The sequence below is a fragment of the Palaemon carinicauda genome, chromosome 22, assembly GCF_036898095.1.
Source record: "Palaemon carinicauda isolate YSFRI2023 chromosome 22, ASM3689809v2, whole genome shotgun sequence".
Lineage (NCBI taxonomy): Eukaryota > Metazoa > Arthropoda > Malacostraca > Decapoda > Palaemonidae > Palaemon > Palaemon carinicauda.
The window spans coordinates 36967951-36994485 of record NC_090746.1 but is presented as its reverse complement, the minus strand read 5'-3'; the positions used below and the strand labels follow the sequence as shown (position 1 = coordinate 36994485).

At 35.9% G+C, this 26535-nt stretch overlaps 1 protein-coding gene and 1 long non-coding RNA gene across 4 annotated transcripts in view; one reads left to right on the top strand and one right to left on the bottom strand.

The window, feature by feature from the left end:
• LOC137616410 (uncharacterized) overlaps positions 1–26535 on the bottom strand; it is a 351177-nt gene that overhangs the window by 54237 nt on the left and 270405 nt on the right. The gene's annotated exons all lie outside the window — the stretch shown is intronic.
• Positions 1–26535, top strand: part of LOC137616409 (broad-complex core protein isoforms 1/2/3/4/5-like) — a 454908-nt gene that overhangs the window by 342263 nt on the left and 86110 nt on the right. The window contains exon 7 of one of the 3 annotated variants that reach the window (XM_068346147.1): positions 9738–9760. The exons of the other annotated variants lie outside the window; for them this stretch is intronic. Within the exon in view, the coding sequence (XP_068202248.1) occupies positions 9738–9745 (8 nt within the window). The 3' untranslated portion in view covers positions 9746–9760. Of the gene's footprint in view, positions 1–9737; positions 9761–26535 lie in introns of those variants that run through there. 3 annotated transcript variants of the gene reach the window in all.

Here is a 26535-nt window from a genome sequence, read left to right as displayed (position 1 = left end):
AACAATCTCCATATAACCCAGGGATGGTGATGAAGTAGGATCTACTATTCCAAATACCCATAGTGGATTCTGGGGAGAACGTCCTCTATGGTGCTTTGGTTTATGGCTAAAACAAGATTCATCAATTTGTACCGTTGTGCCTGGTCCACCAAGCTTGATAGGGTTCCTTTCAAAATGTTTCAAGCAAATTTCACGAAAAAAGCTGAACATGTCAATAACTGTCACTTTTGAAACATTCAATAACTGTACGGTCTGCAAAACACTCAGTTCCTGACACCAGTAGAAGATTCCTTCAATCCACTTTTGTAAAGAAAGCTTTGAGCGATAAAAAAACGAATCTTTGCGAATTGATTCGTAGTGCTTATATTTACTGCATTCCTTAACTTGGCACTTCCAGACATATTTGTCTTGTATTGAAGAACGTTTTGTCCACTTCATTAAAATGCTACAATGAGGGCATTTTAGTTCAGCTCTCAAAAGTTTCTGCTGCTTCATCCAGTTAATTGCAGGAGTCGGGTCCTCAACCAACAGTGGCTTAAGAATTTCTTCATACAGAGAACGGTCCATGTTAAGGGTTTCTCTCAAGACTTTATACGACTTTCTGAGGTATATCATGCTAAAAAGTAAAATCTATCCGAACAGCAAAAATTATATACTCAAATAAGAAGAGAAAACAACTCGTTAATGTAACTATTTAAACTATTCAGAAGAGAAAACAACCTGTCAGAACATAAATAATCTATCAGAACAGCCAAAATGATATCCTCAAATAAGAAGAGAAAACAACTCGTTAACGCAACTATTTGAACTATTCAAAAGAGAAAACAACCTGTCAGAACAAATTAAATAATTTTGAGCAAGTAAAGAAAAGCACTCCCGAAATTGTGCAAGTAAAGGAAAGCACTCCCATATTTGAGCAAGTAAAGATAAGCACTCCCTGGGCCATGCAGGGGTGCTTATCTTTACTTGATCCTTCTCTTTTGCCCAGTAGCGATTTCATTAATAATTCCATGAGCAAGTCGTACACCATAGCCACTCCCAGAATTCATAGCTTTGTCAGCCTCTTCTGCTTTCCTATCTAAATATTCTCTACAATCATTCCTGGCTTTTCTTTTGATCTCACTATCAATACTGGAATACTCGGCAAGCTCTAACTAGTAATTTATATTACTTCCTTGGAAACCCTCAATAATCAACTTTTGTCTTTGTCTCCTTTTTATAGTATCCCACTTATCATTTGATATCCATAATTTTCTCCTTGTAACTGCATGTCCCAAAACTTCACTACCAACTGATACCATTCTTCATTAATTCTTTGTTCTTCGTTTCTTAAAGTCTCAAAGACTGCAAATAGATTCCTGCATTCAATTGCAAATGTCTGTCTGTGCTCATCTTCTAGAAGCTTAGTTGTATCAAACTTAGGTATTCTATCAACCTTTCTGTTTGGGTGCTTTTAGTTTTAATTTCAGTAAGGTAATGAGGAGTTGGCGATCACTACCAATATTTGCACCTCTAAAGCATTTTACATTTCTCAGTCCTCCTTTTTTAGTAATAGCTATGTGGTCTATTTGATTATTTTAATCACCATATGGTGAAGTTCATGTATATTTGTGGATGTCCTTGTGCTGGAAAAGAGTACATCAAATAAAAAGATTGCGTGTTGAACAAAAACTTATAAAATGTGCTCCATTTTCATATGCAACTTTGCCAAGACCCTCAACACCCATCACATTCTCTATACCTTCACTATTCCTTCCAACTTTAGCCTTGAGGTCACCAATCACAATTTTCATATCTCTCTCTGGGAACTCATCTATTACACTGTAGTTCTTCATAGAATCCATCTTTCCTTTCTTCAGGAGATCATTTCTTGGTGCATAACATACTATACTCATATTGCACTGCTTTGATTTAAACTTTGCATGTAACAATCTACTATTTACAGCTCCCCATTATGTTAATGTCTTTTCTGCTCTTGGTGTCATTACTATTCCTATCCCTTCTCTTCCAACTCCACCTGTTCTTCCTAAGTACATATATATATATTGCCTTGGTCTAAAATTTCTATACCAATCTCCTTATGTGTTTCATTTAGGGGCAATATATCCAAAACATATTTAATAAATTCATTCTCCACTTCCTGTAATTTCCCAACCTGGTTCATGGTTCTAACATTCCAATTACCAGTTTTCAGTTTTTCTTTAGTATTTAAAAACCTGGAGATTCTTAGCACTCCGCTACGTCCAGGACTGGGGGCCATTCTGTCATTTTCTCTTTCCATAGACGGACTAAATCCATAGAGGAGTCATTGGCTAAATTCATCAAAGGAAAGCCAGTTCCTTGTGAATAGGGCAAGTGACCTCTGCTGGTCCATATTGATTCCAGTAAGATCATTCGCTAGGTATTGAGAGTAGAAGCCGAAGAGACATCTTGTCTATTGCCTTAAACCCAATCCGTCACCCTACTACCAGGGACTTCATTGAGATTTTAGAGGAGAATTTCCTCCAGACTCAAAGTTCTCGTTACTCCACCATGTTGCTCATCTGCAAACATGGATTGCTAAGATACGCCGCCTAGCATGGCAATCCAATTATCACCTAAGAATATTAATTAAATCCAAAATTTTAGAAGTTACAAGTGAGTTACTTGTCTGGTTTAAAGAAGACAGGTTAAAAAACCTCGAGGAATAGCAAATGAAAAGTTGATACTTTGATGTCAAATAATATTTGTCCATTTATGAGTAAGTATGGATAAGAGTAAATGCGTTTGATACTTTACAACAACAAAGTTAGCAATTACTGTACAATACATGAATTAGTAAGTGCTAATGCAAATTAATCACAAGGAACAACTCTCTTGCCACACTGTATTTGATTAACCCACACACGAAATTCAGATTTTAAAAAGTTCAAGTTATAATTATTCTCTTGAATCACTATTGTAAAGGCCTTTAGATTTTTTTAATGCCTTGCCTTCCTGTTGTGTTACGCATTTTCCCGGTTGAAAACACAAAATCATGATATTATTTAAATGATTTTAATATAATTAACACTTCTAGTCGAAGACATCTTAGAAACTAAACTAAGCTGAAGAAATATATCATAATTTTGCTCTTGGTACCACATAAATTTTACATTAATATCTGCATCATTTTAGAAAGGTATTTAATGCAATGAGCCAGAATCTAACTACTAAACGATGTTCTTTTCCTAGTTCAACAGAGTTAATCTATACACCAAAGGGGAATTTTTTCTTTACCTTCAATAAAAGAAAGGGGAATAGTGCACCTGGGAGCATGGTTGAATCTTGTCTTGTGTATGGAATATTATATCTAGACTATCAACAGCATTAGCATTTTCCAAGGCCAATTCAAACTGCCATTGACACTGGCAGATTCTATGAATCTTCCCTAAATGATGTGAAAACTATGATCAGCGCATCTCTTTCCTAATACTTTGCATGTAGTTTACCCTGAGATCTCTTTGGAATCCAGCCAATACCTAGCATAAATACCTGCTATAAAATAATGGTGAACGGCTACTTTTGCAAGATATTTACCATACATGAGAGAATTATTTTTATTTTTTACATATCTAAGTAAACTGGGTAAATCTGAATAAAGTTAAGACACTGGCAAAAAGTCATTCCATGATTCCCAAATTTCAAGTCAAAATTAACATATTACCTCTGGATAAATAAGCAGTTTACAACAGAGACAAAAATACCCTAGAACAACTTTATTTAAAATCTGGAGCCTGAAGCACAAGATAAAGACAACAGTCTCATGTGATTAGGCATGCCCTAAAGAAGCAAGCATATGCTTATTATATTACTTCATCTAATATTTTTTTCAATCCAGTTAAAAAACTTATCAATACCTCAGGAAAAAATTGCAGTTTTCAGATGTTGCTCGATATTCGACTAAGGTGCCCTCTAGTGACTCAAAACTATAACACTGAAAGGCATAACTGCCCCCTGGACTTGGATTTCAAGCCAAAATCTGAGGATCCTACACAACAGAAATATATGGCTGTGACATCAGAGGACATCTTCTGTAACTTCCAACCATGAACTCATAATTTAGGAGCTTCTAGAATTTTCTCTAGCTTTGAACAGTCTGGAGGTAAAACTACAAAGTAATCTCATCCATCATAGGTAAATATGCTTTAAATTAAAGATGTAAATGTCTCTGTAACTCTCTCGATTTCTATATTATAGATTGCAATCAAATAATGTGGGCCAATGTAAAAAGATCACATGAACTTTGCTAGAAATTATAAGGCAGAACCCTCACCAAATCCAAAGATTTCTCCCTTTTAGTTTAAGACCAGCCAAGTGAAACCTTAGGTAAGTCTAGTATCAAATACCAAACCAGTTTTGAGCAAAGGTGAGTCCGGAGCCCCGGATTGAAATCTTTTAATACAAATAGTATGAACAGTTGCTAGTGTGCTTTTCAAGTTTAATGCCAAACATTTCAGTATATCTTGCGATGTTATTAATGGTGAGTTGAAGGGATCATTCAGGCACTGCCACCTATGAGGTAGAAAATGCAATCACAAACCAATAAGTATATACCCCTGGATAAGTATCGTTATTTGACAACCTTAAATAGGTTTCGATGGGTTGTCCTTGATCCGAGGTAGAAAAAAAAGAAAATTCATAAAAAAATTATTTTCAAACCAACTCAAAACCTTTTAATATAAAAAAAAACTTCAAAGAATATTCTAATCTTCAAAAAAGTAAATAAAAGCTAAGCTCAAAATAAATATTTATTACAAATAAATTTAAAAAAATAAGTATACAAAAGAATTACTTCACAAAAAAATCTAAATATGGGAATAAACTAAAACTATTCTAAGCACTTATTCTATGATAACTGAGCACCATTTGCTGAGATCCAGGGGGGGGGGGGGAGAGGAACCACAAGGGAACGTTTCCTGAAATGCGAAAAAAGGTGTATTTGTTTTTGGCTAAAGAAATCTATCCTCTTTTCAACATTTTTTTGGGGGCCAGGTAAATGACATAGTTAGTGGCTGAAATTTTTATAAGATATTGTATTATTATCTTACAACAAAAATATGTAAAAGAATCTGCACTTGGATATTATTTAGTGTTACAAAAATGTGATTTTTTTTTCTGAATTCTAATATGAATTTAAAAAAAATCCTTATATCCATTGCTGAGCATGGTATATATGCATGAAATATCAGAAATTTTATAAAAAAGAGGAATACATAGAGCTATGCCAGCTAACCTGTCGGATAGGCTCACAAAATGGCCGCCAACCACACCACCTCGTAAGGCCAATTCTTCTACCTGAAAGGGAGAAAGACGGCAATATCAGCGAGTTATTTACTTATATAATTGTTCAAGGATTTGCATAAAAATGTTAATGTGGCTAGAATGAAATTTATAGATTTGCAATTAAAAAACTTTAAATAATGATCATAATTAAGTTCTCATAAAGGTACAAACTTACAAAAATGGGAAAATTATAGATTGTTTTATAAAAAACAATGGATAATATGCAATTTCATGAATTATTGAATGGTCAAAAATACGAATTTTCATTTTAGATTTTTACCTAAAACAACCATCAAACACATTCTGGACAGTTTGGTGCTGCAGACACACAGGCTTGTGACACTTCAAACAGGCTGTGTTCGTCTTGTGATCGTCCTGGGATGGGCAGCTATGGTATCTAACCCTTTTCGGCAGCTTGATGTGGCCACAGGGAATGTCAAGTCAGGGTGAGGTTTTAGCTTGAATGTGTCAAGCATTTGTTGATGGAGCAACTTTGAAAATGTCCTCGCAGACATGTCGTACCGATGTTTCACTTAGGGAGTACACAAATCTAAGGCGATTTCCTTGAGGAAAGTTCGCCTTGGCATCGGCTTGGAGAAGGGCATGGACGTGTACAGAATATAGGAATTTACCATTACTATATTCAGTATCCCATAAAAGAGACAGTGGCCAGCGTTGTGTCTTACGAATACAATTGGATGTAGCACACATCTGATCAAATGTGTCTACACCACCCTTCGTCAAGTTATAGAACATTTGCATGTCAGTTTTCCTCTTCTCGATGAAGAGAACTCAACAACATGACCTTCTTTGTTCTATTAACTTGCTGATATTGAAGGGTCAAATTGTGTTCGTAATTGAACACAGCCACTGAGTCCTTGATAGGAAGCACCTTCTCAGAAAACTGTTTGGGCATGTAAGGTTTCTGTCGAATGGTACCACACAAGTACATGCCTTCTGTCTCAAGTGCAAAGGCAAGCGGGAGACTCGTGAAGAAATTATCCGTTGTCACCGTGCGACCCCTTCGATGAAAAGGGGCCACAAGGTTCATCGTGAAAATTTCTCCTAGAGACGTTCCTCTCGGTACCTTGTCTGCATCCTTCTCAAGATATGGTATGGCATTACACATATAGTGTGTGTCCGCATCACATGCCAATACCAGATTTATGCACTACCTAGAAGAAAAGAAACTAGAATTAATTACCAATAAAATGAAATATGATAAAAATATATATATATATATATATATATATATATATATATATATACAGTATATGTATATATATACAGTATATATACACATACATACATAAATATATATATATATATATATATATATATATATATATATATATATACAAACACATACCATATATATATACATATATATATATATATATATATATATATATATATATATATACACATATAACGTGTATATATATATATATACACACATATAACGTGTATATATATATATATATATATATATATATATATATATATATATATATATATATATATATAATATATATATATATATATATATATATTATACTCAATCTTTGCATCTCTCCATAAGAGAGAGAGAGAGAGAGAGAGAGAGAGAGAGAGAGAGAGAGAGAGAGAGAGAGAGAGAGAGAGAGAGAGAGAGAGGAACAAAGTATATCACAAACAAATAATATGAATAAAAGAAAATAAAAATAAAAATACTTACTTAGCAGGTTTGTTGGGAAATGTACATTTTGAAGAGGCACCGTCCTCTGAAAGCCACGAGCAGCTCATCTACAGTTAGATGTGGCCCGGGGCTATACAAGCGGCGACAATTTGCGACAACATGCTCCCACACAGTCCTGATCGGGGCCAGGCCATCCTCTCTCACCCTCTCAGCTCTAGTGGTCGTGTCGTTAAACCGGAGCACACGAATCAGCAAGGCAAATCGTTGCTCGCTCATAGTACAGCGGTACAAAGGATTCTCTTCCACGACGTCCCATATGTCCTTCGTGATAGTATGGTTGTCATTTCACACTGCCGACATTACCAAAATCCCAATGAACCCCATTAGCTCCCTCAAGTCAATATCCTTCAAGGTAGTATTACTCTTCTGATGATATTTACTTCTGAGAAGAGCAAGGCGAACATTCCTCAAGGATTTCGTCGGCCAGGAACAAAGAGAAAATGTCAACCACGCGCCTAGCACTCGAGACAGAAAACGTCGGGTATTCTTGCTCAATGCGGGGGGTGTACATGGGGGGAAGAGCTGGCTTGGGGTCCATGTGCCAGATCGTGCCATCACGACCTTGAACCTCGGCTTCCACTAAGCGACGTATAGGCGCTCCCCTGGCTGACTGGAGTTCACCCCTCCTCCTCTTCCTACTCCTCTCCTCCACCGGGGAAAGAGGGGGAAGCACGTGAGGTCGACGCCCAGGGGAGGGGGGATGTTGGTGTAAACACTGACGCACTACCCACCTCACCATATGCCAACGCACTACCCACCTCACCATATGCCGACGCACTAGCCCCTTCACCCTCCGTGTTGATAAAGGGAACTATCTCCTCGTCAACACTTGAGTCATCGTCCCCCACCACACTTCCCTGTAACTCAGCTACGTTGTACTCTTCAACGTCTGAGATGTCAGCAACTTCCAAATTATCGTCAACATCACTCTCTAGCTCAAGGAGAAGAGAGTTGATCTGATTGAAGCCAAGAGTTTGATGTTTTGCCATTCTATATCGATGAAAACTGAATGCAAAAGAAATTAATTTACTGAAAAATACGCTACATGGCAACTTATGGCAACTCAACCCGCACCGAGGTCATGCATACAGGGTACAAGACATTCACAAACACTTTACAACAGTCCTTTTTTATACATGCCTAAATGCTAATACACATTCAATAATATAAAAACTTTGATATTTCACAACTTAACTTAATTAGGTATTGATGGGTCAAGCTCGGCCCGAGGGTATCTCAGAAATAGCACAAGGAAAAAAAGCTGTGGTGAAATACGTCCTGACACTATTGCTGCGCGCACTGAGCTGAGGTCTCGCAGGTCGATATCACGCGCAACCAATACGAACGAAAAATTATGGCCAAAAAACATGTTTTTCTGAAACCTCCTTGGGTCGTATACGACCTGCCACACCTATCCATATAAAGCAAAATAATCATTTCTATTAATGAACAATACCAAATGGTACCACAAAAATTACTACAATACCTATTGCAATTCCATGATATCAATGTTTCATATATAGTATTCTTACTTTCACTTGTACAGTTCTTGAAATCTTGTAATTAGAAATTCTAATAAATTGTAATTTTTTACTCACGAAACAAAAGCAATATCAACATGCCATATCCATATGTGGTATCATATTTTTATAATTAAAGATTTGTTAGAGATAACAAGCTGGTCTTATCTAGTACTTAAACCTTTATGTAAATTCCCCATGAAAAAGTGTATCAATGGTAAAATCCCGTTTTAGAAAAATATTATTTATTTCAGATACCACATGAAAAATTCATTGACAAAGTTTTCCGTAATTCCATAGACAAGATTTATGCAATGCATTAGTATTTGACAGCGAAGAGGGCATCTCTTAAAAGATTATGAAAAGCAAATATTTGCAATACAGTATTTCCCAGCTAAATTACAAGATGTGCTAATGGTAACCCCATTATCTTTTATTATATGGCAATTAATTTTCTGGTCTGCTTATTGATAATGAAAATACTACTTTGGTACCCAGTATACAGAATTAACAAAGGTCACTAGCCTGTTCATCAACCATTATATGGCAATCAGCATTCTTATGCTTTTGTTTACCAAGATTGAATCTACGAGCCATTTTGCCAGAATTTGCATATCAAACCCAGAATGCTTAAGGAATTTGTAGGTCATAGAACAGGACAATAAACCAACGTTCTTTGCAAGAAATTGTAATTTTAGCCATTGTTGGCTTTCACTATCTTATTCCCACTGTTAAGGGAAAGGATTACAGAGATATAATCTTTAGTTATACTGTATTTCACACTATATTTTATCATTCAAACCAATTCCAAGGCAACAATACCAATGTGCTTAGTTCCTGTCAATAAACCCCAAGAGACTCTTAAAATTCTTCTTCAGTAACCCTGGGACTAGTGACCTGAAAAGGAATGATGGCATTTGGGGAAATTGTCACTCCCTGCTCAAATCAATTAGCAAGCCCACTTGAAATTGAGATCAATAGCCAAGTACATGGTAGTTTGAATAAAAAAAAAATATTTTCCTGTTTTAATACTCCTATAGAAAATGGTAGAAAAGTTTCTCAGGTTAACTCCAAAATGCTAAGATTCCCACCTAAAATACAAAAAGAGGATCATGTTGCACACGATAAAGCAGTAAAAAGTATTCAGTGGCTAAAAAATGATCATTACATTATAGGTATTTGATGAGGCGACTGATGAAGCAATCGGTAGATATAGGAGGGCAGGTCATCAATCAAAGGGAAGAGCAACATCATGTCTAATCATGTAAGGGTAAATCTACAGTAAGTTTTTCTAATTAAAGAAGAAAACCTATTGTATGGAGTAATGAACATGAGGAAAACAATTACTGATTTCCTAATTAAATCTCCAGAAATAAACTCTAAGGCAATAAAATACACAAAATTTAAAGAAAGTTTAAGCAGCTCATTATTTAAAAAAAGGGAAAACTATAATGTCTAAAAAAGAAATTATGGTAAATATATTGTTACCATAATTTAGAATATTCAAATTACCTGTCCAGTTGTATTAGACATTTTACTTTCATGGATATTACATGATTGAATTCTTACAATATAGGAAATCACTCTTACGTTGACTTTAGGATGAGGTAGAAGACTTTTCTCACCATAAACTTCAGCCTAAATATCCCTACATCATTAGCATATTATTCCTGTATGATAAAGAAAACCTATTTATGACCATCAATATCATGTATGATAAAAAAAATATACAGGGCACTCCTGAGCATAACCAGAACACTGCACTCGGATAGTTCCAACTTCTCTGCTGTTCAAATTATCAAAAATACAACTTGACAGCTTTTTGTGATTTTCAATGACTCTGCAAGGGTCACAAAAGCACATAAAATTGATTAAAATTATCTTGAACTACAGATCAAATATGATTTCCATAAATCATATGAAGCTGTTTTAAAATATGAGTTCTGCTGAATCCTACTCGTGATGCATTTGAGAAGTCAAATAAAGCAGACAAACAAAAAATCATTATGATAAGAGTAAACATAAAATCCCAAACATGGGAAAAAGTGTCAGGTTCAAAGCTTCAAGGAAGGAACCTTAAAAACAAATCAAAGAAAATTTATCCAACAGAAGTATTATTGTACTCATCTATACATAAGAGATTACAAAAGCAATATTAACTTGTTATTGATTGGGCATTTCTGTTAAACACCATCTAATCCAGTAGACACTTTTTATGAACTAGTCCGTATATGTAGAATATAAAGACACAGTTATTGTAGAACTGCATAACTAACATAATTTTTATTGATTAACAACAACCACCTTAATTCCTTTGAAAACTTCAGTGATGCAAATATTTAGGATACAATTAAGGATTAAAGGTCACTCATGATTGGCAGAGGCAAGGGACAGTGATACTCCCCTAGCAGGACATTGCCTTACAGACTGACCATATACTGTACTGTATACTTGTGATCAGAGCCCAAACCCTCTCTCCACCCAAGCCAGGACCAATGAGGCCAGGCAATGGATTCTGATAACTTAGCAAATAGACTTATAGTCCTTCAAACCCACCATCCTTGGTTCACAAGGATGGTGAGGTTACAAACACTAAAAGAAACAAACGAGCTCAAGCAGGTATCGAACCCCAGTCCAACAGATTGCCAAGCAGGGATGTTTCCTATAGGCTATCACAACCCTTGACAATATGACTGCTTCGTTGCCTGTTTTCATAGAGACTAAAATAAACATAACCACGAGAAAAATTATTCAAAAATATATATACACCAGTTTATCCATCAGTAAAATTGGTACAGTATCTGTTTTCTGAAGAAGTAGATAGTTTAAAGAATGTTGCTGCTCGAAAGGTCACCACATATTTGTTCAGTTTTCAAAGAACAACACTACTAGACCAGCACCTACTAGTCTGACCTCAAAAGAGCTTCTCTTAGTGTATACAGAATTTGATGGTGTGCCTGAAAGACGCTAACTGAAATCAAGAGTATACAGTACCAGTTCATGTTCTTTTTTTATATATATACATAAACTATGATTTTAGTTTTCAAATATCTTTGAAGTTGGGTTTGTCTGAGGAACACGGTTTGAACATTTTTAACACTAATATATTTCATCATATCCAAAAAAATGTACATGTACAGTAATAGCACAAGCAAAACTTTAAGATCTGGATTTTTTTTTTACTCTCTCTGGCTTAGCCTACTTAAGAAAACTAACCCACTACAATGTTGTCAGTGCCTATTAAGCCTTCATCCATTTCATTTGTTGTCTATTATCAACAGTTAGCCCACAGTTTGCCTTGTAGGACTTACAATAAGTATTCTGTCCCAAGTTTACATTATGTTTGCACTTACACTTCACTCTCTTGCTATAGTATAATATACTGCGTACAAATGGGATAAGACAAATAGTTTCATTTTAAACTTTATACTATACTCTGGCAAAAGCTATATAGCCATCGGACCAGGGTCTTTTTAAGAATGCTTTGTGTCATACTCAAAATCATGAATGAATGAATGAATGAATAGTAATTATCTGGCATCATAACATCAGTGGTCATTGATGAAGATTTAATCATTCTTAATTAACAATTAATTACTAAGAAAAAACTATAAATAAAACAAATTAATAAATAAATTAACAGTGAAACTTAAAATTTAATACATTTAAAAACGAGTAAGAAGGCCAGCTTCTAATATGAATTTAAAAATGCCACTAGCATCATAAAAATGTCCCCTTCAAGAATCTTAATGCGGATGTACCTGCCATCCTCGCCACAAGCTTCAGACAGGAATTGTTCCATGATAACTACAAGACTGGGACATTCAATAAGTAAATGCCTCACAGTCAGAGGGACCAAACAATCATCACAGAAAGGCTAACACGTGCCAGTCATCAGGAACTCACGAGTCAAACGTGTGACCAATTCTAAGGCGACAGAGGACTGTCTCCCATCTACTTGACATATTTTCATATTTCCATGGAGGTATTGCATTTGATATTTCCTTCATCTTATTTTGATCAACAGAATTCCAGTAGCATTGCCAAACATCACTAAGAGACGATTTGATATCAGGCAAAAAGTCATTACTACTAAGAAAATATCTTCTAGGAAGTAGTTGGTCTGCTGCCTCTTTTGCTAACTTGTCTTCCGCTTCATTACCAGGCACACCCACATGAACAGAGACCCAGCAAAACTTAACTTCTTTACCTGCACTTCAGCAAATATAGAGCCACTCTTAAATTTTAAAACTAAAGGATTGGGTGGATTAAAAATGTCAGTGCTTGTAACAAACCTTTTGCATCACTAAAAATCGTAAAATTACCCTCTTTTATTACTGCTATTTTTTCAATAGCAGTCAGGATACTATACACCTCCGCTGTAAAGATAGAAGATTTTAAAGGGAGCGCACGTTTTCAACTAAAACGGAAATTGTACACCCCAAATCCAACCCCAGCACTGGATTTGGAGCCGTCCATAAATTTAAATCAACTATCCCAGTGTTGTTCTGCATGTTCTAAAAAGGTGGACCGAATTTCTTCAATTATCCTGTTGCTTTAGAGACAGTGTAATAAATACAGAGAGAGCTCTCTGGAAATTTCCAGGGAGGGGTGAATGATAGCCTAAACGATAGTACCCTGCTCCTGGAAAGATTCAGGCTACACAGCAGTTCTTTCACTCTGAATCCATAAAGCTTTAGGGATGTAGAGGGAGCATAATAGTAAGAGAAGAAATTCTCTCTATTGGCAGCTTCAAAAGACAATGAATTAGGAAGCCTCTGTAACCTATATCAATATCCAGTCATAGTAGACTGGCGATATATGTCCTGAGGCCACTCACCTGCATCAACTAAAAGACTAGGGATGGGGGATGATTTAAAAGCGCTAGTAGCTAATCTGAAGCCAGTATGATGAATGGAATCTAAAATCTTCAACTTGGTAGTGGAAGCTTAAGAATATATTTCATGTCCATATAAAAGTTTGGGTAAAATAAGGGCTTTATACAATCATATCTGCTTCCCATGATGTATGAGCTAATATTTTAAAAATATTCAAAATCTCTAAACATTTAAATTTTAGTTTTTTGAGATGTGAAACCCAAGTCAGCTTCCTGTCCAATGTTAAACCTAAAAATTGTGTTTCTTCAACGCAGGGAATACAATGGTTTTTATATATATATATCTGGGTCTGGGTGTATGCCACAAATGCGACAGAAATTAATGACAATTGTTTTACTTGTAGAAAACCTGAAGCCATTAAAATCTGCCCATTTCATAATTCCATTGATTATGAGTTGAAGCTTCCTTTCAGCTATTGTCATTCTTGCTCCTGCAAATGAAACAAAGGTCATCAACGAAAAACATATGGGGAACGTCATCTGGAATAATCGAAGAAATTCCACTATAATAGCTATCGCAAATAATGTAACACTAAGTATGCTGCCCAATGGGACTCCTTCTTCCTGGCACTTTCTTTCAGACAAGAGTATTACCTATTCTAACATGGTGGGCCATGGTTAGTTTTAATTAATATTGGTGCATGATCACTTGTATACCAGTCATCTAATGTTCTCTATTAAAAAGTCAGCCAGACAGAGCTTGCTATTGAAAGATTAATGCAGGGACAAAGCACCTGTCTGGATATGGAAGTGAATGGGCTCATCAGTGTTTAGAAATCCTCACATCTTCATTTTCAATTAGTGATGCTAACAGATTGCCCTTTGAGTTTGATAAAATGTCTCCCCATACGGGGTGTCTGCTGTTCATATCACCCAGAAGAAGAAATGGGTGAGGAAGCTAGTTTAAAACATCAGCCACATAATTATAGAAAATACTGTCATTAGGGGGTAAATATAATGAATATATAGTATATTTCCTACTTAAATCTATTTGTACTGCTATTGCTTGTAGAGTAGTATATAGATTCAAATGTTTTTGGGGAATGTCACGGCGAACATACACGAGACTTCCCCCTTGGCTTCTTCCTTGAGTATTGCATGGTGTTCTGTAATTAATGTATTCTCTAGGGCATGGAGTAAAAACATCTAGCATTGTTTATTGTAGACAGGCTACTGCAGGTGAGTGGTCATGAAACAGGAGCTTCAGTTCTTTATATTTAGCCCTCAGACTTTGACAATTCCACTGTATTATTGAGAAAATAAAGATTAATTTTTAGAAGATTCCTTATAAGAATTCTTCTGATCACAGTTTTTGGAATTGATGGTAGTCTCTGATACATTCTTTAAAAAGGTAGGTCTTGCTAAGCTTGGTTTTATATTTTTCTTTGCAACTTCTTATTTATTTGTCGAGGAGGATGGTGAACCTCGACATCAATCGTTAATATTTTTCAATCTTTTGAACTTGGAGAGGGATGGTGGTCTCAATCTTTTTCTATTAAAAGATGGAGAGCTATCAAGATTATGTACCTCCACCATGACAGGTACATTCAGTAGCTCTTTAGCATAGGATTCCTCCCATAGACCTGGCAACGATGAAGCCCGAGATTAGTGGCTTGGGCTGTTCATCTGAGGTGTGGCAGACTTAGAGGAAGTAGGTGGTGCCTTTGTGACGATAGGCACCGAATCTAATGTGGAAGGCCTATCGATAGCCTTAGAAGGTGGTATAGGAAGAGAAAGTTTTCCATTATCAGGTCTAGCTAGTGTTACAGTTCTCTCTGGATGTCCTGCATCCTTAGATTCAAGACCTTGGCAGAGCTTTTGGTCTTTCTTTGAAGTTGTCTAGCATTTCCAACACTGATATGCTCTGCATCTGGCTTCTGAACAGCTGCGTCTTCTATTTAATATTGAGGACATTTCTTATGAGTTGCTTTGTGATTTTGGTTGCAATTAGCACACTTTGTAATCGAAAGGCTGGGTCCATGCTCAGGATCGGAACAATTATCACAGATCTTTATGTATTTACATACACTTGATGGATGCCCAAATTTGAAGCAATTGTAATACTGCAAAGGATTTTGTTGATAAAGGTGAACTGGTATTTTATCAATTTTTATATGTACATGAGAGGGTACATCATGGTTTTCAAATGTTAAAATAATCATGGAAGTTCTGCGAATCTTATGAACCGTCCACATTTCCTTAGGACACATATCTAAGATTTCATGCTCACTAAAATCATAAAGACTTGATATCTACCATTAAATTTTTACTCCATCTTTATATTACTTAGCATAAAAGACTGCGTTCTAGATTTGGCATGAATTAAGATGGATTTCTTGCCAAATCTAGAAATGTCTCCACGTTCTATATTGCCTACTTTCTTTTAATTAGTTTGCTAAATTTAAAATAATTAAAGTCTTCTCCCTTCGAGGTTGCAATAAGCCACATTGGTGGATTAGGCTTTCTTTCCAATATAAAATTTATTTTTGTGTCAATAGATTCGGTGTGATACCAGTCACTCGGGCAATATATATCAAGATTTCCAGGAGCAGCATTGCATAATGCTCTGGTAATCACACTATTATCAATTTTTAATTTAGAAATTTCAGAAATTGCTTTAAAGGCCTCTTCATGATCATTAAAGCAGATCCATGCTTCCCATTTTTCATCTTCCTTGAAATTCATCCTTATTTCAGTAATCTTACCATAAGTTTTAAAAGTCATCCATAACCCCTCATAATGACAGCCTATTGCCAAATCTCATACATGAATGTCTTTCAATTTTCTCACATTACCATCATACTTCTGGACATTGGAGGAGTGATCCATTTTCGTTCCCAAGTCGTCAGCAGAATTTTCCTTATTAGACTTGCCAGAGGCCGTCAACAGGGCCGGGGGAGAGTCAGCATATCCAGGGGAGGGGGGTTTGTCATTAAAAGGATCCATTTTAGAGAGAGCAGTTTGTTGTTTGTGAGTTAGTTAGGAGGTTTACCTGCTTGAGAATATTAATAGAGTATCAAACGTCGGAAAGGAAATTTGCACTCTCCACTATCGGCACAAAGAGAGTACACTTCCCAGATGGTCCACTCCATACCCTACACGAAGGATAGCACAATAACAGATATAAAGGCACAGGTGTATGCTGAACCTGCCTGTTAAGACTGAGACCAAGAAACCATGGAATCATCCTCCCCATATCTGTAATGATGGGCTTCCGGCCAAAAGCCGAAAGTCCTATCTCAAGCATTGGATCCCCCTGGATTCTGAAGACCCAACTCTTGAGAATAGTTCTGCTAGAGTCCAGATATATCTGGACTGCGAGTAACACCAAAAAAAGTTCAAACCATCTTCGGGATGGTTGAGATCATCCAATATTCTCACATGTAGTTTTGAATACAAACCCCTCCTATCGCGATACCTCCTCCCATTTATCAAAGCCGGCAGCAATAACGGATGTAGAAACATCCACGACAGGGGAAAAATAACGATGTAGAAGCATCCACACCATTAAAAAAAAAAGATGAAAACATATATATCTACATAAATGCACATATATGTAATATGGGAAATTTTACTCATAGCGTTGGGACAGCAACATGAAAGAATGTTTATTAAATTAGGAGAAGGTCGAAGTATTATTCTGAGGAAGAAAAAGATGAGAGAGAGAGAGAAATTTAGATTTGAACTGGGGGGGGGAGCAATTTCCCCAAGTTTGAGAGCTCTCTTGCCTGTCACGATGCTTCAACATGGAAACCCTATTTCCCGTTGAAGCACGATGACTTCAACAAGGCATTTTCTCATTAAGGTCAAAATCATGAGGAAATCTCATCCTCTGAGGGAGGAACCAAATCGGCTTAACCTCAAAAGCAGATTAAACTTTTAAATGCCCAAAGCTAACCGTTATATTGTACCTTTTTAGGAAAGAAACTATGACCTCAAACAGCAAAGTTGATGAACGATTTCGTATTAACAATGATAAACTAAAAAAAAATGTATCACATTAATAGTGTGTGCATCATATATTTTCAAAACTCTTATTTTGGGTATGGGATAATAGTTTGGAATTAGGCTACTACCACGAGAAGGTTCTATTTTCTAACCTTATTACGTATTTAATTTCTCTTAGGCGACTGATCCTCCTCTTGGTGCGTATGACTTCTTGACTTTTTCCATGAGGGTTATCAGCTGAAGATTAAAAGACCGAGTGTGCGTTGATAGTGAGGATGTGCGTGAGATGGACATATGTTCGTTAGCCCTAGGGTTTGATCGGATCTGTCTCCCCACAACCAAGCTTATTTCTTGTCTGTCTACACAGCGATTGACCTACATATTCCAGGCATTAGCTGTGGTCGGTACCAATATCATACGTTGGCAATTTTATGTTGTTCATCATAGCGTCAAGGAGTCTATTGAAATATGTTTCATCACTAGAAATGTGTTTAGCTTTCAAAAGACATTTCGAATATATCTTCTTTAATCTATCATTAGTTAAATCCAATGTTTCTTAACCAAACATGTAGATAAGGCTTATTTTTTGCCTGGGGGCTACCAGAGCTGATTGTAAGTGTTGTATGGGATTTAAAAGCTTGTAGTCAATATCATTTTCAAGGCCCCTTACTCTCAATCACCAACTGTGTTAACAATGGAAAGCCCAAGTGACTCTCGAAAATGTCTTCACTTGCCACCCGAGGCCAAGGAAATAGTATATCATGTTCGGAAATATTTCATGTTAGAAAAAAAAAAGGAGGTCCTGTAACTGATGTTTTGAAGGCTATTTAAAGAGCTTGTGAAGCAACAAAAGTTTCAGAGAAAACTATTTGCAGGATAAGCTAGGAAGCAGGTGAGAAGGAAAATCTATTGGAATCTCCGGTGAGAAGGAAAATCTATTGAAATCTCCGGTTTTTCAAAGAAAGAAAAGTTGGAATGTGAGACCAAAGACTAACTTTGATGATTTTCATGAAATGGTTCTACGAAGAACGGCTTTGGTTTCTATGATCGGAAAGAAATTTCTTATCTCGAAAAAGTGCTTGGTAGCAATGAGAGAAAATATTGGTTTTAGTAGAAGTACATAATTTCTTCAAAAGATTATTAGAAATATAGGTTTACGCTATGCAAAAGTAAACGATCGATAGCTCCTAATGGAGAATGATGATATTCTGTCTTTGCGGACAATTTTTTTTTTTTACAAAAAAAAAAGACAAGCAAAATATGAAAAATGTCCAACTATATACTTAGACAAAACAAAGGTAAACCAAAACTACAGTGTTGATAAATGCTAGAGAGATACAAGCTCTTCAAAAGCAACAGGCCTTAAACAGCCCACAGGGAAAGGGGGACGTTTTATAGTTTTGCTTGCAGGCTCTGAAGACGGTTTTTGTGCCAAATGCACAATTGGTATACATGCTAAAAACGATGGAGATTATCAGCACAAAATAAACGGCATTGTGTTTGAAAATTGTTTCCGTACAGAACTCATTCCTAATATCCTGCATCATCTGTTATAGTCATGGATAACGCCCCCTTACCACTCTGTGAAGATAGACAATCCGTCGACTCCATCATCTAAAAAAGCTACCATCACAGAATGGCTCATCAGAAATGGGGAGAATTCAAAAGAACACTTGCTAAAAAGAGAACTGTTACAGATGGCGAAAAGCACACACGGAACAAAGAAAATGAGTATGTAATTGTCAAGACTGCAGCAGAGTACGGCCATAAAGTGATTCAATTACCGCCATACTGCTGTCAATACAACCTTATTGAATTTGTATGGGGTCAAGAGAAAAACTATCTAGCAAGAAAAAAGACTTTCATTATGAGAGACTTGAAGATACCACTGCAAGAATCACTGGATATAATAACAAAAGAAGATTGGAGCAAAGCTGTAAGACATGCCGAGACTTTTCAACATGAAGATGCAAAGAAGGCTATTGCCATAATTAAATCACTTAACTCATTTGTCACTGATCTCAACTCCTCTGATGACAATTATTCGCCATAAAACGCATGTTTTTCTTTAACCAAGAATTATTTATGTATTGCTGAAAAATAGATAAATAAACATGCAATTGATTTTTTTTTCCTTCAAAAGATAAGAAGTGTATTAAAAGATGTTACGTAAAATGCTAATATCTATATAGCAGTATTTACTTTATCCATTAATACTCAGAATGATAAAAAATATACGCATATAATACATATATAGGAAGGAATAATTAGAATAGGGATTGAAAATAAGTAAACCGTCGTAGGCTACTTATAAGAAGCCAACCTTTAACCGCGGCCCCCCAAGGTCTAAAAAGCAAAATTAACCCCTCCTGTGTTTTAATTCAACTTAACTTCAGGTGTGCCTGTTTTAAGAGTTGTAAAGGAAAATGATCGAAAAAGGAGAAATCCTCCACTAAGTATTTTGAGAAAGCCGCCACTCAATGGTCAGCTTCGATTGGAATGGGTAAAATTACCTAGTATTAGAATACCTATATAAACAAGAGTATCGCCATACGCAAGTTACCATACACGAGGTTGATAGGCGCCATTTTGTTTCTGGGTGGCGGGCTATCAGCCAACCAGTCTCTCAGTTGTCAGTGGCCGGCAAGACGGATTGTTATGTCCACATACCTTTTTTTTCTGTTTTACACATAATTAGTGACTGTTTATGAGTGTACCGATAGAACTGAGAAAGCATATAAAATCCTTAGGTTTCCAAGTAACCCTGCATCTCTTTCAATTTTATTAGGAATACTTTCCTTCAGATCTCTCTCTCTCTCTCTCTCTCTCTCTCTCTCTCTCTCTCTCTCTCTCTCTCTCTCCACACACACACACACACACACACACACACACACATATATATATATATATATATATATATATATATATATATATATATATATATATATATATATATATATATATATCTCATCTTCACTCCTATATCACAGTATATCTGGACATCATATTTCAATACTATACTCAAGTTCCACAACCATGTCTTACTTTCGCATTTTATCCCATTATAATTATATATCACTTTTTTAAACTTATAACAATACAATTCATTAGTATCTTAATTTCAATACCTACATCACGCTCAAATGTATGAATATTAATTATCTTCAAAGTTATATTTTATCTTTAGCCTACTAACAATTTTATTCCTTAGTTATTATTCACTACTAAATATTTTAACTATAATAATATTATATGCATCATATACTGATATTATCTTCAAGAAACATGGATTTGCGCTAAAGCCATTAAAAATTAAAGCATGTAAATACATTAGTAAAGATATAAAGATTAGTAGATAATGATATGCAAACTCCCAATATATATATATATATATATATATAATATATATATATATATATATATATATATATATATATATATATATATATATATATACAGTATATATATGTATGTATATTATTATAGTATAGTCCCGTGGTCTGGGAACCAAAATGTAATATTACAGTATATATATTACGGCTGGCAAGCTACACAACCTCTCGAGTTCCAAACTCAGCTGTTGGTTTTTACATTAAATCTATTTTACTTAAAAATATTAATACCCGAGCTCAGAGACAGTTATATAACGCCCAGACAGCAATTATATAAACAGTATATATCCAAAGGTCTCCTAAGTACATCTATTCCAACAACCTCTTGCTTCGATCCTTTATCAGGGATACGAATGAGTACTGAAATAAACACTGGTGACTGACATAATACACTCTTTACAAAAATAAATATATTCTATAAAAATGAAAACACTGAAAGAATGTACATAAAAAATAAATCAATCGAAAAATTAAGTCTGAAAAATCTTGTACTAAGACAAAAGAAATGTTACCCTCTGAGAATTATACAATCACTTTACTCAAAATATTAAATATGCATAGTCTTCGACTAAGACAAAACAATTAAATACTTATGAAAATTATACAATCACTTGTTTCATTGGAAATTAAATTTTACATGATACCAGCACTAACCACAACAAAGTAAATTTGAAATTTCTGACAAATTTGCAACTAACTATTAACACACTGCACACAATATACGCTGGGGCACAAAAGCATGCTCTACCTTGTAATTTTCATTACTTCCTCGAAAACTTTCAACAATCAATTTCTGTCTTTGTCTCCCTTTTATAGTATCCCAAGTATCATTCGATATCCATGCCTTTCTCCTTGTAACTGTTTGTCCCAGGACTTCACTACAAACTGACTGATATATGTTCTTAATATCGCACCATTCTTCATTAATAGTCTGTTCTTTGTCTCTTAAAGTCTCTAAGACTGCAAATCAATTCCTACATTCAATTGCAAATGCTTCTCTGTGCTCTTCCTCTAGAAGCTTAATTGTATCTATTTTTCTGTTGGGTGCTTTCAGTTTTAATTTCAGTGTGGCAATGCGGAGCTGGTGATCACTACCAATATCTGCACCTCTATAGCTTCTTACAGTTCTCAGAGTCCTCCTTCTCTCTCTATTAATGGCAAGGTGATCTATCTGATTTTTGTAATTGCCACATGGTGAAGTCCATGTACTGTATATTTGTGGATGTCCTTGTGCTGGAAAAGAGTACATCCAATAAAAAGATTGTGTGTTGAACAAAAACTTATAAAATGTGCTCCATTTTCATATGTAACTTCGCCAAGACCATCAACACCCATCACATTCCCTATTCCTTCCCTATTCCTTCCAACTTTAGCATTGTCACCAATCACAGTTTCCATATCTCTCTCTTGGATCTCATCTATTACACTGTAATTCTTCATAGTATTCATCTTTCCTTTCTTCAGGGGAATCATTTGTTGGGGCATAGCAAACTATAATACTAATATTACACTGCTTTGATGTGAACTTTGCTAGTAACAATATACTATTTACAGCTCTCCACTCGGTTAATGCCTTTTCTGCTCTTAGTGTCATCATCATTATTACCCCTTCTCTTCCAGCTCCATCTGATCTTACTGAGTAAATATATATATATTCCCTTGGTCTAAAGTTTCCTTATCAATCCCCTTAAAACGTGTTTCACATAGAGCCAAGGTATCCAAACTATATTCCATAAACTCACTCTCCACTTGCTGTAACTTCCCAATCTGATTCATGGTTCTAACATTCCAACTACCTATTTTCAGTTTTTTTTAGTATTTATAAACTGGGAGATTCTTAGCACCCCGCTATGCCCGGGACTGGGGGCCTTTCTTTCATCTTCTCTATACATGACTGACTAAATCCATAGAGGATTCATTGGCTAGATACATCCAAGGATAGCCAGTTCCTTGTGATGCATAGTGCCTATCTAACTAAGGCAAGTGACCCCTGCCAGTCCATACTAATTCTAGTAAGATCAACCACCACGCATCAGGAGTAGAAGCCGAAGAGACCGTTTGTCCATTGTCTTAAACCCATCTGTCACCTTGCTGCCGGTGACTTCACCGAGATTTAGGAGGGCATTTCCTCCACACCCAAAGCTCTCATTACTCCACCAAGTTCCTCATCCGCTTATACGAGTATAACCGTTGGCAAACATGGATTACTAAGATATACCGCCTATACATACATATATATATATATATATATATATATATACACATATATATAACATATATATATATATATATATATATATATATATATATGTATATATACATGTATATATCTATTTATATATATATATATATATATATATATATATATATATATATATATACAGTATATATGCATATATAGATATATACATACATATATATATATATATATATATATGAATTATATATATATATATATATATATATATATATAATATGATAATGGCTCCCGGGACTGGGCACCAAAATCATATTATGCTATGGCTCGTAACAGGGAACCAAACATATAATATCATATATACTACGACTGGTAAGTTAATCAACCTCTCAAATTCCAAACTCACATGTTTGCTTTTACATTAAAACTGTTACACTTTATAATATTAATACACAAACTTTGAGACAGTTAAATAACTACCAGACAGCAATATATAAAACACTGAATATCTAAAACTAAACTGGGTAATTATTATTACGAATAAACTTACAACAGTGCATTAACAGGATATGAGCGAATACTATCTAAACAATGGTGATTGGAATAATACACTCTACAAAAATAGATATATTCTATATAAATTACATCACTTTGAAAGAATATACATAAATCAAATAAATCACTCGAAATATTAAGTCAGAACAAAACTTGGATTAAGACATAAATGTTGCGATCTGAAAATTATATAATTACTTGACTTTAAATATTAAATCTGAATAAACCTTAGACTAAAACAAAATAAATATTTATGAAAATTAAACAATCACTTGTATCACTTAAAATTAAATCTGAATACAATATTTAAGTTTGACACTTGATGAAAATAGATAACCAGATCACAATACAAGAACCTAACATCTTCCTTCAGGGCCATTTACAAAAACTCTAAGAGAATTTTTATAAGTACTCACTATGTTTATAAAAATCTGACACAACAAAACTCCTATTTTTCACCATACACTTTTAAAACAATACACTGAGCTGCGTTCGTGAGTGAGAGAGAGGGAAGAGATGGCGGTCTTAAGGCTGGAAATCTCTATCTATCTAACTCTGGTGTCGCATTGTTTATGAAACTTAGCTACTTCCAGAAACTTCCCAAAGAACTGGGAAGCGTGGGGGGCCGGGCAAAGGCGTCAGAGTTACCAAGTATTGTCCTCTTTAACGCCGAGAGACGAACTCTCTCAATCAGCTAGCTCCGCCCACCCTTTGTCCCCAAATAAAATACAGTGAACCCTCGTTTATCGCGGTAGATAGGTTCCAGACGCGGGCGCGATAGGTGAAAATCCACGAAGTAGTGACATCATATTTACCTATTTATTTAACATGTATATTCGGACTTTTAAAACCTTCCCTTGTACGTAGTACTGTTAACAAACTACCCTTTAATGTACAGAACACTTAATGCATGTACTACAGCACCCTAAACTAAAACAGGCACAAATATTAAAGGCGATTTTATATCATGCGTTTCCTAAACACCTAAAAAGCACGATAAAAAATGGCAACCAATGTTTTGTTTACGTTCATCTCTGATCATAATGAAGAAACAAACTCATTTAGTGTACAGTACACATATATGTATAGGTTAGTTTTTGCATCTATTATATTGATTATACAGTACTGTACTGTATGTTGATTTGTTTATTACCAATGTTTTAGTTTACGTATTTTTCTTAGGACTTCCAAATGAAATGTTTTTCTTTATGACGCCGCCTGAAACGACGGCGTGTACGCTCAGTAAACAACCACGCTCAGAACAAACAAGGCATTTAACGCGCATGATGATAGTGATAAATAATGATACAGTACATACAGTATTTACAGTAAAAGCATTTACAAAATATGTTACCTTACAAATATAAATTATACAGTATTGTACGTAGCAAAGCAGGAAAACAATTTACGAGAGAGAGAGAGAGAGAGAGAGAGAGAGAGAGAGAGAGAGAGAGAGAGAGATTGTTTTACGTACGTAAATGTAAATTTTAAACAAAAAAAATATGATAGGTTACAACATGTAGACTTTTAAAACCTTCCCTTTAACTTAATGCATACAGTACGTACATTACTAAACTATAAAACAGGCAGTAAGAATATTAAAGTAAAAAATAAAGATTGTTACTGTACTCACCACGAAAGAAGTTGAAGAAAAACTTGAATGGTGATGGCGATGAATTTGCTGCACAGTAGAAATGATGATGATGAAGCTGATGATGTCTTCTACTGTGCAGCCAATGATAGTATTTTACGTCTCTTCAGACGGAGGTGTCTTTTCCTGGGACACCTCTTCAACTTCTTCCTGGGAAACTTCAATTTCTTCCGAAGGCGTACTAGCAGGAGGAACTGGCTCTTTTTTGCGAGGCTGGAAGAACATTGTGATCGGAAGTTGTTGCCGCTGCTTCTTTTTTCGATCCAAGAGCATTTTGTAGGGAGTCATTATGTCATCAACCTTGTTGCAGAATTGCATCAAGCGAACCATATCCTCGTCCCACTCTTGCAACATTTCTTTCAACTCCTTCGCGTGGTTGCAGGCCTTGGCAAGCCGTTCTAATGTTAAGCCCGTTTCTTCGACATTTTCTTGGGTCTCTTCCTGGGTATCACTCTCTTCCTCACTTGCCGATTTCGTCAGGTCTTCGAGGTCTGCGTCAGTTAGGGGCTGGGAATAGCAGTCCAACAACTCGTCGACGTCTTCAGTCGTCATGTCGCCAAACCCGTCACCTCCAATTATGGCAGCCAACTGCACAGATTTCCGTATTGCAGAGTGTTGGATTTCCGACGGAGTAAATCCCTTGTCGTCATAAACAATATCGGGCCACAACTTCTTCCAGCTCGCATTCACGGTTGCAGGTTTCATCTCTTGAAGTGCCTTCTGAATATTCTGCAGGCACGTGGCTATGGTGTACTGCCGCCAGTACGCCTTCAAGTTAAAATCTTCATCCTCGTCATCTTGGGCAGCATCCACACACGCAACGAGGTCCGCCAAGGTATTCTTCGTGTAGAGGGCCTTGAACGCCCTGATAACCCCCTGGTCCATCGGTTGAATTAATGACGTGGTGTTGGGTGGCAGGAACTCAACCTGAATGCCCTCATGCGACAGGTCAGTTGCGTGTCCACCAGCGTTATCCATAAGGAGAAGGATCTTGAATGGCAAGCCCTTCTCTAAGAGATATTTACTGACTTGCGGGATAAAACACTGGTGGAACCAGTTGGAGGTCAGCATCTTCGTAATCCATGCTTTTTGATTATGCATCCAGTACACGGGAAAGAGATTCTTATTTTTATTTTTCAAAGCGCGAGGATTTTTCGACATATAAATAAGCCCCGGCTTTAACAAAAATCCAGCAGCATTGCCACACATCACGAGGGTAACGCGATCCTTGAATGCCTTAAAGCCAGAGGCTTTGGCTTCCTCTTTGAACAGGAAAGTTCGCGACGGCATTCTCTTCCAAAACAAGCCAGTCTCATCCATATTAAAGACTTGT